Source organism: Scatophagus argus, chromosome 24 (assembly GCF_020382885.2).
Source record: "Scatophagus argus isolate fScaArg1 chromosome 24, fScaArg1.pri, whole genome shotgun sequence".
NCBI lineage: Eukaryota > Metazoa > Chordata > Actinopteri > Scatophagidae > Scatophagus > Scatophagus argus.
The window spans coordinates 6356222-6370538 of NC_058516.1; the positions used below are offsets into that span (position 1 = coordinate 6356222).

General features: G+C 43.7%; 1 protein-coding gene across 9 annotated transcripts in view; it reads left to right on the plus strand.

Annotated features, from left to right (window-relative positions):
• Nucleotides 1-14317, plus strand: part of scn1lab (sodium channel, voltage-gated, type I like, alpha b) — a 29472-nt gene that overhangs the window by 4949 nt on the left and 10206 nt on the right. For 4 of the 9 annotated variants that reach the window (XM_046382162.1, XM_046382167.1, XM_046382164.1 and 1 more), the window contains 16 exons: nucleotides 631-950; nucleotides 1414-1532; nucleotides 1859-1948; nucleotides 2658-2786; nucleotides 3636-3727; nucleotides 5637-5912; nucleotides 6761-6824; nucleotides 7265-7406; nucleotides 7956-8162; nucleotides 9486-9764; nucleotides 10292-10633; nucleotides 11104-11236; nucleotides 11381-11619; nucleotides 11805-11978; nucleotides 12636-12992; nucleotides 13129-13653. In XM_046382162.1, coding sequence (XP_046238118.1) covers nucleotides 684-950; nucleotides 1414-1532; nucleotides 1859-1948; nucleotides 2658-2786; nucleotides 3636-3727; nucleotides 5637-5912; nucleotides 6761-6824; nucleotides 7265-7406; nucleotides 7956-8162; nucleotides 9486-9764; nucleotides 10292-10633; nucleotides 11104-11236; nucleotides 11381-11619; nucleotides 11805-11978; nucleotides 12636-12992; nucleotides 13129-13653 — 3435 coding nt within the window. In that variant the 5' untranslated portion in view covers nucleotides 631-683. Of the gene's footprint in view, nucleotides 1-630; nucleotides 951-1413; nucleotides 1533-1858; nucleotides 1949-2657; nucleotides 2787-3256; nucleotides 3349-3635; nucleotides 3728-5636; nucleotides 5913-6760; nucleotides 6825-7264; nucleotides 7407-7955; nucleotides 8163-9485; nucleotides 9765-10291; nucleotides 10634-11103; nucleotides 11237-11380; nucleotides 11620-11804; nucleotides 11979-12635; nucleotides 12993-13128; nucleotides 13654-14317 lie in introns of those variants that run through there. The other 5 variants (XM_046382163.1, XM_046382168.1, XM_046382166.1 and 2 more) reach the window with 4 other exon arrangements.

Here is a 14317-nt window from a genome sequence, read left to right on the forward strand (position 1 = left end):
GGCGTGAGACAGGGCAAAGTCTTTATTCTCCTTCCAAGAATTAGAAATATTAATATGCCTTTCAGCAGACAGATTCCAAACTATCTCAAAGCAAAGCATATTCAAATATTTGGTTTATGATTTGTCCAAATGATATTCTGATAGAAATTTTTGTTGTCGGTAATCGGTTATAAAACAGGTGTCCGAGGCACTCAAAGTGTGTATAGTCATTCAGGACCATTTGCATGTGAAATGTGTTCTCTTTTATGCTTTTTTTCTTCCCCAACTTTTCATATGAATCTCTGCATCACTTCTTTATGCTTTTGTCATAAGTAAGACATTCCATAATTACAAAGAAAGTAAATAGTAATTGTCAAAGACAAGTCATATACGCATCTCAGGTAATATTTATTTATGGCAACTTTAATGCATTTGCCCCTTTATGTAAATGTGATGGCAGTTTCACATCACGGTCTCACATCTCAGTAAGCGCCTGAGTCACTTTTATGTAAAAGTCACAATGGCAACGGTTCCGGTTTAATTACACCGTGAGCCAGGCAGATTACCTCCGCAGATGAATGCACCAACTAAATTTCAGAAGTCTTGCTATGACTCCTGACCCATTTCCCCCTTATTTCCTTCTTGTTGCAGCTCCCTGCCCCAGCTGAGCCCCTCGCTGCCCTCTGAAGGAGCAGGATGACAAGATGGCACAGCTGCTTGTACCGCCCGGACCTGACAGCTTCCGCCCCTTCGTCCCCGAGTCGCTGGCCGCCATCGAGAGGCGCATCGCCGAGGAGGAGGCCCGGAGACCACGGGCGCAGCGCCGCAGCGACAGCGATGATGAAAATGGGCCTAAGCCCAACAGTGACCTCGAGGCGGGGAAATCTCTCCCCTTCATCTATGGGGACATCCCTCCCCACCTGGTGTCCACCCCTCTGGAGGACATCGACCCCTACTACAGCAATCAGAAGGTGTGTCAGTCCATCCAATGGAGGGAAAATATGAACTAAAACCATGTCAATGCATACATTTAAGACATGTTCTTGTCTGTTCTGGACTGAAAGCTTAATTGTGTGTTCTGATTTAATAGTTTTCTAGCAAAATGGCCAATCTTTTCTGCACTAAATTCAAACAATTAGCAGCAATAGCATTTAGTATTTCAGCATGCACAACCCAACTCAACACTAAGGTGCTTAGCCAAGTCAGAGCCTTTAAATCATGAGCCAACAGAGGTGCTAAATGCTAATCTTAGCAGCTGTGCCAGTTGAACTGCTGTGCCAACATGTCCTGCCTGAAGTGGACTCATCCAGCTTCATTGGAATAACATTCATTTGATTAATCCTTTCTGCTGGGTGCTGCTTCTCTCACATTTAATTAAGAAAGTGAACAGGCATCATACAGGTTTGAACTAACTTTGTTCTCTCTTTCTTTCAGACCTTCATAGTATTGAATCGCGGGAAGGCAATCTTCCGTTTCAACGCCACTCCTGCCTTGTACATCTTAAACCCCTTCAACCCTCTTAGGAGGATAGCTATTAAAGTTTTAGTACACTCATATCCTTTCAGAGTTTGCCGTGGACAATGTTTGATTTGGATTAAAGGGTTTGTCAGACAAAGGGGGGTTTAAATGTGTTCATTATGATGACAAACATCATAATTGGTTTTGATGTACTTGTAGACACACGTCAGACTTTACTGCTGCTGAGTAGTTGAAACCATTTTAGATTATGGATGAATGAAAAGTTTTGTTAATACTTACGTGTTACTTACTGTTGTTGCTGCCAGCTATGGTTTTAGTGTATCATGTGTAGCATGCTTGAAAACAGGGATTAATTCTAAAACCCCAAATGCTTAATTGTGTCCCTTGACTTTGTCTCTACGATGTTCAGCATGTTGATCATGTTCACCATCCTGACCAACTGTGCTTTCATGACCCTCAGTAATCCCCCAGAATGGGCCAAGAATGTAGAGTAAGTCCCCATTTTCTGGTCTGTAAAACACTGACGTACACTTTGATTTACCCTTCAAATCTGACTGCAGTTTCCATCAAAAATGGCACCTCTTCTTCTCAGAGTCAAAACTCAGTCAAATCTGATCTCAAAGACATGCTACACACACTGAAGTAAGCACGATCTTCATTTTGACTTAGTGCAGAGTGAGTGTGTTAGCCCACAGCTAACTCACCGGTTGTGTCTGAGATCACTCCTTCGTTTGCTCATTCACTACTCCCTGGATGACAGGCACATGGCATTTTATTCCTTAGGGAGGAGAGCTGAATCATCACCTTTGGTGAATTTTCACAGGTGGACTTTTGCAGATGAGTCCATGTTTGTTTGGTGACATAAAGGACTGATGAAATTTAGTTTTAGTTTTAAACATGCACTTATATCCATTAAAAATCTATGCATTGAAGCAAACTGGACCACAGATCCACTGTATATCCAAGAAGATGAGCACACGCTGCAGTGAATTGTTTAGATAATCTAATAATTAAGAATCCTATAAAGAAATGCTTGGCTAAAAACTTCCAGTGCTGCCCTACATATGGTGTGTCTGTCACCTTGCCTCTGAGAATTGGAGCCATGAAACAACATCATCATCATCATCACTTCTCTCTGTGTGTCTTTTCCGCTTCTCTCCACACTTCATCTCTTCTTCACCTTTTTTTTTTTGTTCCAGGTACACATTCACAGGGATTTACACCTTCGAGTCCCTTATAAAGATCCTGGCGAGGGGCTTCTGTGTGGGGAAGTTCACTTTCCTGCGGGACCCGTGGAACTGGCTGGATTTCAGTGTTATCCTCATGGCGTAAGTATTCTGACAAGCAGAGTTAAGATGAGCTTAACATGATCTGGCGTACATTAAGAGGCCAAATGCTTTTAATGCTAATCAGCTCGGCAGCCTATTAAGTCCCAGTGAATGTGAGAAGGGCAGGGAGAACGAAGAGGGGAATCTGCAGCCTGTCTGTGTGCATTTTGAAAGCATGATCATAAATCTCAGCTCTACTCTGTTATAATGGATGTGAGCCCCCAAAGCATGGAGTATCTTGGCCCATATTTGTCCCACGCTTCAATAACTTCACCTCCTTGTCTAGAATCTATAAAACAAAGCCTTCAGCATTAGGTTACACAGTGAATGTTAATATAGTAAGGCTGTAATCTTATTTTGTCTGAGAGATTCCTGTAATTCATAATGCTGTTATGAGATCTCTCAGATGTTTGTGCACGTGTAATGGGTTTGTGTAATGCTGTGCAATAACTGTGCATTTGATCCTGCAGGTATATAACAGAGTTTGTAAACCTAGGCAATGTTTCAGCTCTGCGCACGTTCAGAGTATTGCGAGCTTTGAAAACTATCTCAGTAATACCAGGTAAGGCTGCCTGTGCCTGCTGCCAGCACTCCTGCCATTTGTCCTCTGTGTGTGACTGTTTGCCGTTCCCTCCTCTCCCCTCCCCCCCTCCCATGACCCTCCTTTTGTCTTGTCACGCCATGTGTGTGGGTGCCTGATTTGTGTGTGTGTGTGTGTGTGTGTGTGTGCGCGCGCGCGTATGTGCGTGTGTCCCGCACCTTTTCCGAAATGCCCCTCTACCCAAATCCTACCCCTTCCATCCCTCCTCCTCCTCCTCCTCCTCCTCCTCCCCTTACCTTCCCTTACAGATATGTCACAGAGTTTGTGGACCTGGGCAATGTCTCAGCACTGCGAACCTTCAGGGTTCTGCGAGCCCTGAAAACTATATCAGTCATCCCAGGTGAGAGTGCCTTCAAGGCCCATAGGGTTAATGAAATGCTAACGGCTAACTGGCGTTTCGCTAACATCCAACCACCCCCGCCCCCTCTCAGCTCATCTCACTGTAGCTAAGCCTGATGACGCCCGTCGCCGTCTCTCATGCTGCCTTCGTCCCAAGGCTAATAAAAGCTGGAATCTGGCTCCAATCTGCACAGATTGACACGATTCTTAGCTTTTAGATACATCCTTTAAGGCAGAATTCCTTTTGGTTGAAATCTATTCTTGCCTTGGGAGACTTACAAGTAGATTTTGTGCACTATTTGTTTTTTACTTTTTGCATGAGACATTGCAAAAGCCGATTTTCTGGTGGCAAGCACTTGTGTGTGTAGGGTTCCTCCTTACCTTGTTTTCCTGTGCATGTCTTGTTCAATGTTGTGTGTTTTTGGAGAAATTGCAACATGTTGAGTGGTGGTTGGGTAATGACATTCCAAACACTAACACTATTCACACCACAAACTAACAAAAAGGGTTCATATGTAAACCACCCAGGAAGTGACTTGTTACTGGCTCAACTAATTCCACAACATGCACTACTTATTCTAGCCATCACAGTTACATTTAAACCCAGTTTCAACATTTTGGGCTCTGTTTTCGTAGCAGTGCAAAGGCCAGCAGGATCAGCGCTAGTACATGTTGGAATTTTGCTGCTCTTGAAATGCATTTTGTCTGTTACTTAGTGAGCCTAATAAACATGGTGCAAAGGTGGGAGAAGCAGTGCAACAAGACTGAGAGTGGTGTTCTGGTGAAAATTTGGTCTTTAGTGTGGAGAAAATATCTGGTTTCCATCAAAGGAATGTTTCGACATCTTGGGAATTAGGCTTACTGGCTTTATTGTTGAGAGATAGATGAGAAGATTGATATTATGCTCATGTCTGCGTGCTAAATTTGAAGCCAGAGCCAGCAGACAATTAGCTTAGCTTAGCATAGAGACTAGAGGCAGATAAAAACCGCTAGCCTGGCTCTGTCAAATGATAAAAATACACCAACCCGCACCTCTAAAGCTCAGTAATTGACTAATTCTGTTTTTTGCATGGATTTAAAAAATCTAATTAATGTTGATTAGATGTTTTCATAAGCTTCAAACTGCAGACAGAGCTGCACTAGCTGTTTCTCCCTCCTTACAGTCTTAGTGCCAAGTAAGCTGCGCTAAACAACTACTGGCTTTTACAGAAAATTGTTATCGATCTTCACATCTAACTCAGCAAATAACAGTATAATTGTCAAACTGTTCCTTTATTAGGTTGTGCAGGTTGTGTTTCCTCATACTCCACAACCAGCTGCATGAGGAAGGTATGAGACCAGTCATGTGTCTGATTGAGAGGATAACGACTAATCACCACAATCGCCCTCCAATCTATATACCACTTCACTCAAGCCTGTGGCGCACACCGCTGTGCCAATATGGATAAAAACAACATGTGTGCTTGGATACGTCCTCGTCGACCTTGAGCACGTTGCTTGGTATTGTGAACTGGTCTTTGCAACTGCACTAAAAACGAGCTCAGTTAAACTGTTTCATTCAAGCCGGAAGACGACACCACAGACCTTGTGAAAACATAGAAAAACGATTACACAAGCAAAGACACTGTTTATTAATGATTATTTTCTCGCAGACCAATATCATTTCACTATAATGGGCATGAGAAACATAACTTTCTCTAGTGGTTTATCAGTAATTAGCAGTGATTTGTGTCAGCCTGCTTCCTGTATGACAGAAAACATTCATACAGGAACCTCCACAGCAGATCCCCTTGGCTGCTTGCTACTGTAAGCTCTTATTAGCAGCTTCTTCTCTATACAAGCTTGTGGCTGTAATTAGCAGGCAGTAATCATTCTGCGATGTCCCCCCCCTTGCCCTCTCTCTTGTTTAGGCTTGAAGACCATCGTTGGTGCACTGATCCAGTCTGTGAAAAAGCTGTCGGACGTCATGATCCTCACTGTGTTCTGCCTCAGCGTCTTTGCCCTCATCGGCCTGCAGCTCTTCATGGGCAACCTGAGGCAGAAGTGTGTGCGTATGCCAGTCAGCAGCAACGCCACCAACAGCAGCAACATCACTATCGACAACACCCTGCTGGAAATCAACACCACATTCATGCTGAACACCACGGACAACTTGTTCAACTGGACGGAGTACATCAGCGATGACAGTAAGCCGAGTGAGGCGGCGTGAGAGTTACATATCTTCCAGGCGCGTGTAGGGGTTAACTGGGGTCAAGTTAGTATCCAACACAGACAGCCTGAGTCAGATACTGGCTGCTTCATATGCAGAGACGGTTCAGGGTGGTGGTGGTGGTGATGGTTGTGTGGGGGAGGTCATGCACACTGGCCTGCTGCCATGATAAGGAGTGACAGCAATGGCTGGGAGCAGGGCCTGCGCTCTCTAACAGGGGCTGGTGGGAGAATGCGGCAAATGTGGCAGATAATCGCCACAACAATAAAACCCTCTACTTTCACCCCCTCGCTACCCTCCATCATTCTCCCATAACCCATCTGTGTGGCGTGAGCAGCCTCAAGTGCTAGAGCAGGGTGAGTCACTGGCCGCCAGCAGGATATGGAGGAGACATGAGCCAGCTACATGACAAGCTGACGCCAGAGCAAAAAGGAGAAGAAGAAAATTGAGCTGATTAAAATTGCGTAAATGTTATAAAGTCTGGCAACTTAATACTATGTCTGTGCCTAAAAAAACTCTGACATGATTGTGATTTAGTGACAGCTAAGCGTTAAAAGAGGACCGAGTGGCCGTGACTGCTTCGAAAGTCACCCAGCGGATGACTAATGTGGTTGGGTGTTAAAACGATACAACAAATCACCACCTTTCTTTCTGTCTCCCTGACACTGTACAAGATTACACCACAAACAAAAACCGAAGAGAAACCCACCGGGTGCATATTGTCTTCCTATTCTTTCCTCGATGTTTTCCGTTTCTTCATATCCGCTGCCTCACCCCTGTGATGTGCCTCTGACTGACTGTCCCTCTGTCTCACCTCTCCTCTAGGAAATTACTATTACCTCCCTGGCCGTAGGGATGCTCTTCTCTGTGGGAATGGCAGTGGCGCTGGGTAAGGCTTGACATGTTTTATTTATATGGCCAATTAGATGCACCACAAAGCTGAGCATACACAATTAGTGTCGACACTCGCCACCACGCTGAGGCTTCACAGGAATCTAAACCGCTGGTTAACTATGGGTGCATTTCATTTAATGTGTTATGTCAAATGTTGAATCTCTTTATGTTTGGCATTTGTTGCTCAGGGAAGTTTATTGATTTAAGTTGATATTATTCATATATATTGATAAGTCATTTAATCAAGAGTCGCTCCATAAAGGCACACAGGCTTTGTGCCTAGTTTGTGGTCATTCTTGGGCACTCTCTCTATTGTGGAAGCTAGTCAATTCCGTTATACAAATTGTGCTGCTGAGCAATGTATGTTTGTGCCGCACGGCTACTGATTCACCAACATGAATTGTGTTAAAATGCTGTGCCTTCCTGTCCTAACAGGCTCTGTCCAGAGGGCTATGTATGTATCAAAGCTGGTCGTAATCCAGACTATGGCTACACCAGCTTCGACACCTTTAGTTGGGCGTTCCTCTCTCTGTTCCGACTCATGACCCAGGACTACTGGGAAAACCTCTACCAGCAGGTTGGTGGAGCTCTGTAGGATTGCTGTGACACATTTATGATCTTTATGGAGAACAGAATTTGCTTGTATTTTGTGGATATAGTTGATGTATTTACAGCCTGTAAGGGTTGATAAAGGTGAACTTAATATGACACCAGATATGTCCGTAGTGGTAAAGATGCAGAAACAAGAAGCATTAAACACTAAATAAGTTCATTGCATTTTAGAGTCCAACCATTAACCATCAGTTAATATATGAGCTAACAAATCCAGTTAGTTTTTCAGAAGGGTGTGTCATTCTGTAATTATAGACCAGGCTTGTTATGTAAGGGGTTTTTGTCTTTTGTTTTCTACTGCGGCAATACAATGCAGCAACTTGACATTTGCAAAGTCATTAAACAATGGGATGACCACAACTGAACACTATATATTGTTACTTCCACTACAAAGAAAACAAAGGACAAAAATTCATCATGACATCCTTTTTTTTTCGCTCATAAAAAGCTTGATTTTCTCATAAATTCGTAACAACAGCCTCTTCTCCTCTCTGGTTTGTCTTGAATCCATCAGACCTTGCGTGCAGCAGGAAAGCCCTACATGATCTTCTTCGTGCTGGTGATCTTCCTGGGCTCCTTTTACCTGGTCAACCTGATCTTGGCCGTCGTGGCCATGGCTTATGATGAGCAGAACCAGGCGACCATCGAGGAGGCTCAGCAGAAAGAGGAGGAGTTCCAGGCCATGCTGGAGCAGCTGAAGAGACAGCAGGAGGAAGCACAGGCAGAACATTCATATTTTTCTGTTCAAATTCAAGTTGAGAGCCTGAGATACAAGCTACCTGTCCATATCTGATGAAATATTTCCATTTTGTTAGTGATTATCTCAGATATTTAATTTGAAAATAAGTTGCTGGAAGAGAGGGCCAATTGAGAACACCATTGAAAAAGTGATGATTTAAACAGCACTTTGAAGGAGCCCTTGGTTGACCTTCAGAAAGAAAAATTAGCAGACTGACATTGATGTTAAATGCTAAATAATGGAAATATATTTATTGTAGCTCTAACTGCTGGTTCAATAATATGTCATCTGTATAAAAGGCTCTTTCCGGGATGGAGAACCATACCTTGTGTTCCTGGGCAGCCAACCAGTCATTTTGAAGTGTAACGACAAAGCCTCTCTATTTCTGTCCTGCTGCACGACATTGCATGTCATAGACTGGTGAAAGACAGCAGTGATTTTCAATACCTGAGCCTGCTTATCCAGTTGCCGGGACGACTTGTGCAGTAGCTGAACCCAGCCCAACCCCAGAATTATACATCCAGATATCTAAGTTTAGGAGAAAAACAAACATCCAAATAGTAAATTTACTTCAGACTTACAGTATGTTTTATAGTGTAAGATAATTCAGAACTTTAACTTTCTGTGTTTCATATTGTACAATACCATATGACAATACCATATCTCATCCTCTTCAGGTGTGGGCTGCATAGCTTGTCTTCTATACTGCTGCATTGCTTTATGTTTCCACCTCTTCCTGATCCTTCAGTGTCTATTTTGTCCAGCTCAGGACCGTCTTATCAGGCCTGTGCACATTGAGATGTTCTGTCAGTTGCCATGACAGACTCTTAAATTCTCATAGTGCTGTATGTTTTATGGGACACAGGGACATTTCTCTCCTAAAATCTAAGTGATATAATGCATTCTTTGATAGCGTAATTACTGGCAAAACAGAATATAGTATTTTGGAGTATACAAAAACTCTTATTCTTAAAAAGAACTACTGTTTATCCACATCAACCAACTTAGCTTCCCAAAAGTATTTAATAGAGATAACACGTAGATAAACAGTATGTCTGTTCATGTGACTAAATCATTTGCTTCTGTTTTTGTATTTTCTGTGCATTGCTTTGCTTGGGGAATGTTTTGTTTTGCATGAAAACATTCAGGCGTCCATTTTTAGAAGGTGTCTGAGGCTTATTTGGCTCTTCATACTGCTGCTGCTCTCAGCTGCCAGGCTTTCTCCTCCACTCCAGTCTGCGATAGCCTTTGAGACAGGCACGGAGTCGCCATGACAACTGTGTTTGTGCTCTGATTGGCTGGCAGGTTGCCGCGGCAGCAGCCACAGAAAGCGGAGAGTACAGCGGGAGAGGGGGCCCCACCTCCGAGTCCTCCTCAGGGACGTCTAAGCTGAGCTCAAAAAGTGCCAAGGAGCGACGCAACAGGCGGAAGAAGAGGAAGCAGAGGGAGGAGGAGGAGGAGAGAGGGGCCCGAGACAAGTTCCACAAGTCTGAGTCTGAAGACAGCATCAAGAGATCCAGCTTCCGCTTCTCCATTGATGCAAACAGGCTTTCGTATGAGAAAAGATGCTCCTCACCCAACCAGGTGAAGACTTCCCTGACAAATCAGATTTGCCATTGATTGTAAGATGATAATTGGAGCATTTTGGGGGTTAAATTAGACTTTCAGTCTTTAACATCATATCACATCATGCTAGTGATTAATCTGCAAAAAATATATAAAACTAGTAAAGAAATTGTATTTCATTGGCACCTGTTGCAGTATGTGTATTTGTTCAAAAGGAATTAGATGAGAAGGTGAATGGCACTCTGAATAATTCCAAAAAAATGGCACAGTTAAAGGTACAAATCAAGGTACATCCTGTTTTTCATCACCCGATTCGTTACTCTGTTTCTGTCTTATTTCTTCCTTCCACACTGAACAACATTGCAGTCACCACCTCATTTCACAGGAGCACCCAGCATCAAATAAGGCGTTCTGGTCTCTGTTCTCTGTCCTCCCAGTCTTTCAGTATTGCTGGACTCGGCCTCCTTCCACCCTCTAACCCCACATTCTGTTTTTTCTCCCTGCCTCCCTCTCTCTGTCTCTTTCTCTTTCTTTCTCTCTGTCAGTCTCTCCTCAGCATCCGTGGATCCCTCTTCTCACCTCGGAGGAACAGCCGTGCCAGCCTGTTCAGCTTTCGCGGGCGTGCGCGCGACATGGGCTCCGAGAACGACTTCGCTGACGACGAGCACAGCACCTTCGAGGAGAGCGAGAGCCGTCGGGGCTCCCTGTTCCTGCCGCGCCGCTTCGAGCGCCGCTGCAGCGCCGTCAGCCAGACCAGCCTCGGGGCACCAAGGATCGTGCTCCCTGCTAACGGCAAGATGCATTGCTCCGTAGACTGCAATGGTGTGGTGTCGCTGGTCGGTGGAACTTCAGTAACAACCTCCCCTGTAGGTCTCCTGCTGCCTGAGGTGACTTAACTGCTTGTTTTGTGATTTTATTTTTCCCCTTATTGCCCTTCAAGTTTATATCCTGGCATTTCAGTTATTCCCATCCCTTTATATTATCCATTTTCAAAGATATTTTCCCCCAAGCGAATTCTTGCTTTTGTGCATGTTTCAAATCAAAGTCTGTAACTGTAGATAATGATGGAGGTTTAAAAGATAAGGTTAACGATATTCTTTAATGTTATTATTGTCAAATATCTGCAAAACTAATGACATTCATTCAGTGGAGCTATGTGGGCCAGAGGAAGCATACACACATACAATATTTGTTAGTAGGATTCATTAATTGTTGGCTTTTGTCTTTTCATGGGATTTACTGTCAGAAACAAAAATGTAGAAGATCAGCAGACTCATCCTTTGGAGCCTTTTTCACACAATCTGCCTCAAATATCTTTGCATGAATCTGTAATTTTGTTGTATTGTGTTTTTTCCAGGGTACAACAACAGATACTGAGCTTAAAAAACGTCGATCAGGTTTTCACCAGCCGTCCATGGATTATTTAGATGAACCAGCAGGGAGGCAGAGAGCCATGAGTGTGGCCAGTATCCTCACCAACACCATGGAAGGTAAAGGTTGGGTTTTATATTTCTGACCTTCTTGTGTTGTTTTCTTCTTGCTATGAGCTCTGGAGAAAATCACATATGCAGTATAAAAGAATAATCATGCAGAAATAAATTGAACTGCATGCTGAAATGTGGTAATTGTTCCAGAACTTGAAGAGTCGAGACAGAAATGCCCCCCCTGCTGGTATAGATTTGCCAACACCTGTCTGATCTGGGACTGTTGCCCTGCGTGGCTGAAAATCAAGGAGGTAGTCAACATGGTGGTCATGGACCCATTTGTAGATTTGGCCATCACAATTTGCATCGTCCTCAACACCCTTTTCATGGCTATGGAGCATTACCCTATGACTAAAGAATTTGATAACGTCCTCTCAGTTGGAAACCTGGCAAGTATTGTCTTATGTTCTTACAAAATCTAACTGCACAAAACCAGGAAAAAACATATACATATGTATATACATATGTATATATATATATATATATATACATATGTATATATATATATATATATACATATATATATCTCATGTTGCAGATTCAGGTTTAAAAGTCGAATTTTACCTCTCTTCAGGTATTCACGGGCATCTTCACAGCAGAGATGTGCTTAAAGATCATTGCCTTGGATCCTTACTACTACTTCCAGGAGGGTTGGAACATCTTTGACGGCATCATTGTGAGCCTGAGTCTGATGGAGCTCGGCTTGGCAAACGTAGAAGGCCTGTCTGTGCTCAGGTCCTTTAGATTGGTAAGAGCACTGACTAATAGCTTCTTAGAAAAAAACTGAATTACATGATTTGTCTGCTCTTTAGATGGGAAAAGTTAAGATGTACTGCACTCCTAGGGTCAGGCCCCAACAGCTCTCTCAATAACACTTGTGTGATTAACGAGGTAATGATGTAACAAGAGCTTTTGTGCAGTGCATGAAAGGCCCCAGTGAGAGTTGTTGTGGCCGTTGGGGCAAGGTGTGTTTTTTTCTGTTTACCTGATTAGCTTTCTGTGACTGTCTCTGTGCTTCTTTGAGGCCACAGTTAGTCATCTTTTACACACTGAGGTTTGCACATATACAGACAAAGAGTTAGATAAGCTTCATCATATCTGTCCCTTAGAAATGGAGAGCTTGCAGGCATTTGCCCTAAAATCTGAATGCAGGGGGAAAACCTAGCTGCTCCAAAGCCTAAAAATCAGCACTTTGCAAACAAGAGAAAATAAAATAAAAAGAAAGATAAGTATGCCTTTCAATAGGGCAGCAGCTGAAATCAGACATTTTATCAACCCTATAGCATTTTTAATAAACAACATTACATATCAAGTATCCAGTTTCTTTTGCATATTCATTAATCTATTGAATGTCATTCAGAAGAAATCTAGAAAGTCACACACTTTCAATCTTCTTTGGAAACAGCTGAGGGTCTTCAAACTGGCCAAGTCGTGGCCCACTTTGAACATGCTGATCAAGATCATCGGTAACTCAGTGGGTGCTCTGGGGAACTTGACTCTGGTGCTGGCCATCATCGTCTTCATCTTTGCTGTGGTGGGCATGCAGCTGTTTGGCAAGAGCTACAAGGAGTGTGTGTGTAAGATTTCGGATGATTGTCAGCTGCCTCGCTGGCACATGCACGATTTCTTCCACTCCTTCCTCATCGTGTTCCGGGTGCTGTGCGGGGAGTGGATCGAGACCATGTGGGACTGCATGGAGGTGGCTGGACAGAGCATGTGTCTGATCGTCTTCATGATGGTCATGGTCATTGGAAACCTGGTGGTATGGGTTTTTTGTCTTCATTTTCTTCCTGTAATCTGGATGATAGTTTGCTATGATTGATTTAGGATTTGACCGTCGTCAGACACACATGATCTTTTTACAAGTAATGGGGTCAATTCTCCTTGCTTCTTCCCAGGTTCTAAACCTGTTCCTGGCTCTGCTACTGAGCTCATTCAGTGCTGATAACCTGGCAGCAACTGACGACGACAGTGAGATGAACAACCTGCAGATTGCAGTGGGCCGGATCCAGCGGGGCATCGCATTTGTCAAAACCACTGTGCGGCATTTCCTCCAGAGCCTCTGCTTTAGCAGGGGTGGGAAGGGCTCCGGCCTGGCTGAGGAGAGCAAGCCCCTGGATGAACTGCACAGCAACGGCAAGGGCAACTGCATCTCCAACCACACTTCAGTGGAGATCACCAAAGATCCCTGTGGGGTATACATGACAGAGGGCAATGGACGGCCCGGAGGAGGGCTGGTAGTCGGGGTCGTTGGTGGGGACACTACAGGGAAGTACCCAGTGGAGGAATGCGACTACATGTCATTTATTCATAACCCCAGCCTGACAGTCACAGTGCCCATCGCTGTGGGCGAGTCGGACTTTGAGAACCTAAACACAGAAGATTTCAGCAGCGACTCGTCAGATGTGGAGGGCAGCAAAGAGGTAAGATGGAGGTCTTTGATCAGATGTCTGACGTCTCTGTCAGTTTCTGGGAATTTACACAGCCCTTGTGTAAGATGACGATGCATAATAGTTAAGGACCAAGTTGAGTGAATATGTCAAAATTTGCACAGAGACGGCCTTTTCAGAAGATTTTCGAACAGTGAAGCAGAAAATAACGTACCTGCTGACTCATTTGTACATTCATCATGCTGTGGGAATCTTGTGGAGATAGACCCAGTCCCAAAGCCCTTGGCAGCAGAACAAAGAACCATGACACATAGTGACTCAGATTTACATTTGACCTATGTCACAGCTTCACTTTCCACATTCACTCATTAGAGTGTACATGTCAGTGCGTGTCACTGTTCCACACACCTGCTATAGAGGCTGCTTAATTCAATGTTCAGAGCTCCAAGGGAATCAACATACACGTGTGTGCATGTAACAGAACAAAATTAATGAAAACAGCGAACTGCAAATTCAAAGAGATGATGCAAGCCTGCTCTGTGTGTCTGAGCAATAGTGTACCAAAATGGATTATCAGCGTACGTCAGAATCTAAATGAAATATTCTACAGTTTAAACAAAAGCAGATACTTTGCAACCGGTACATAATTTGCAATCTTTTTCTAATTCATTGCCTGTTCTAACAGAGCAAATACCAT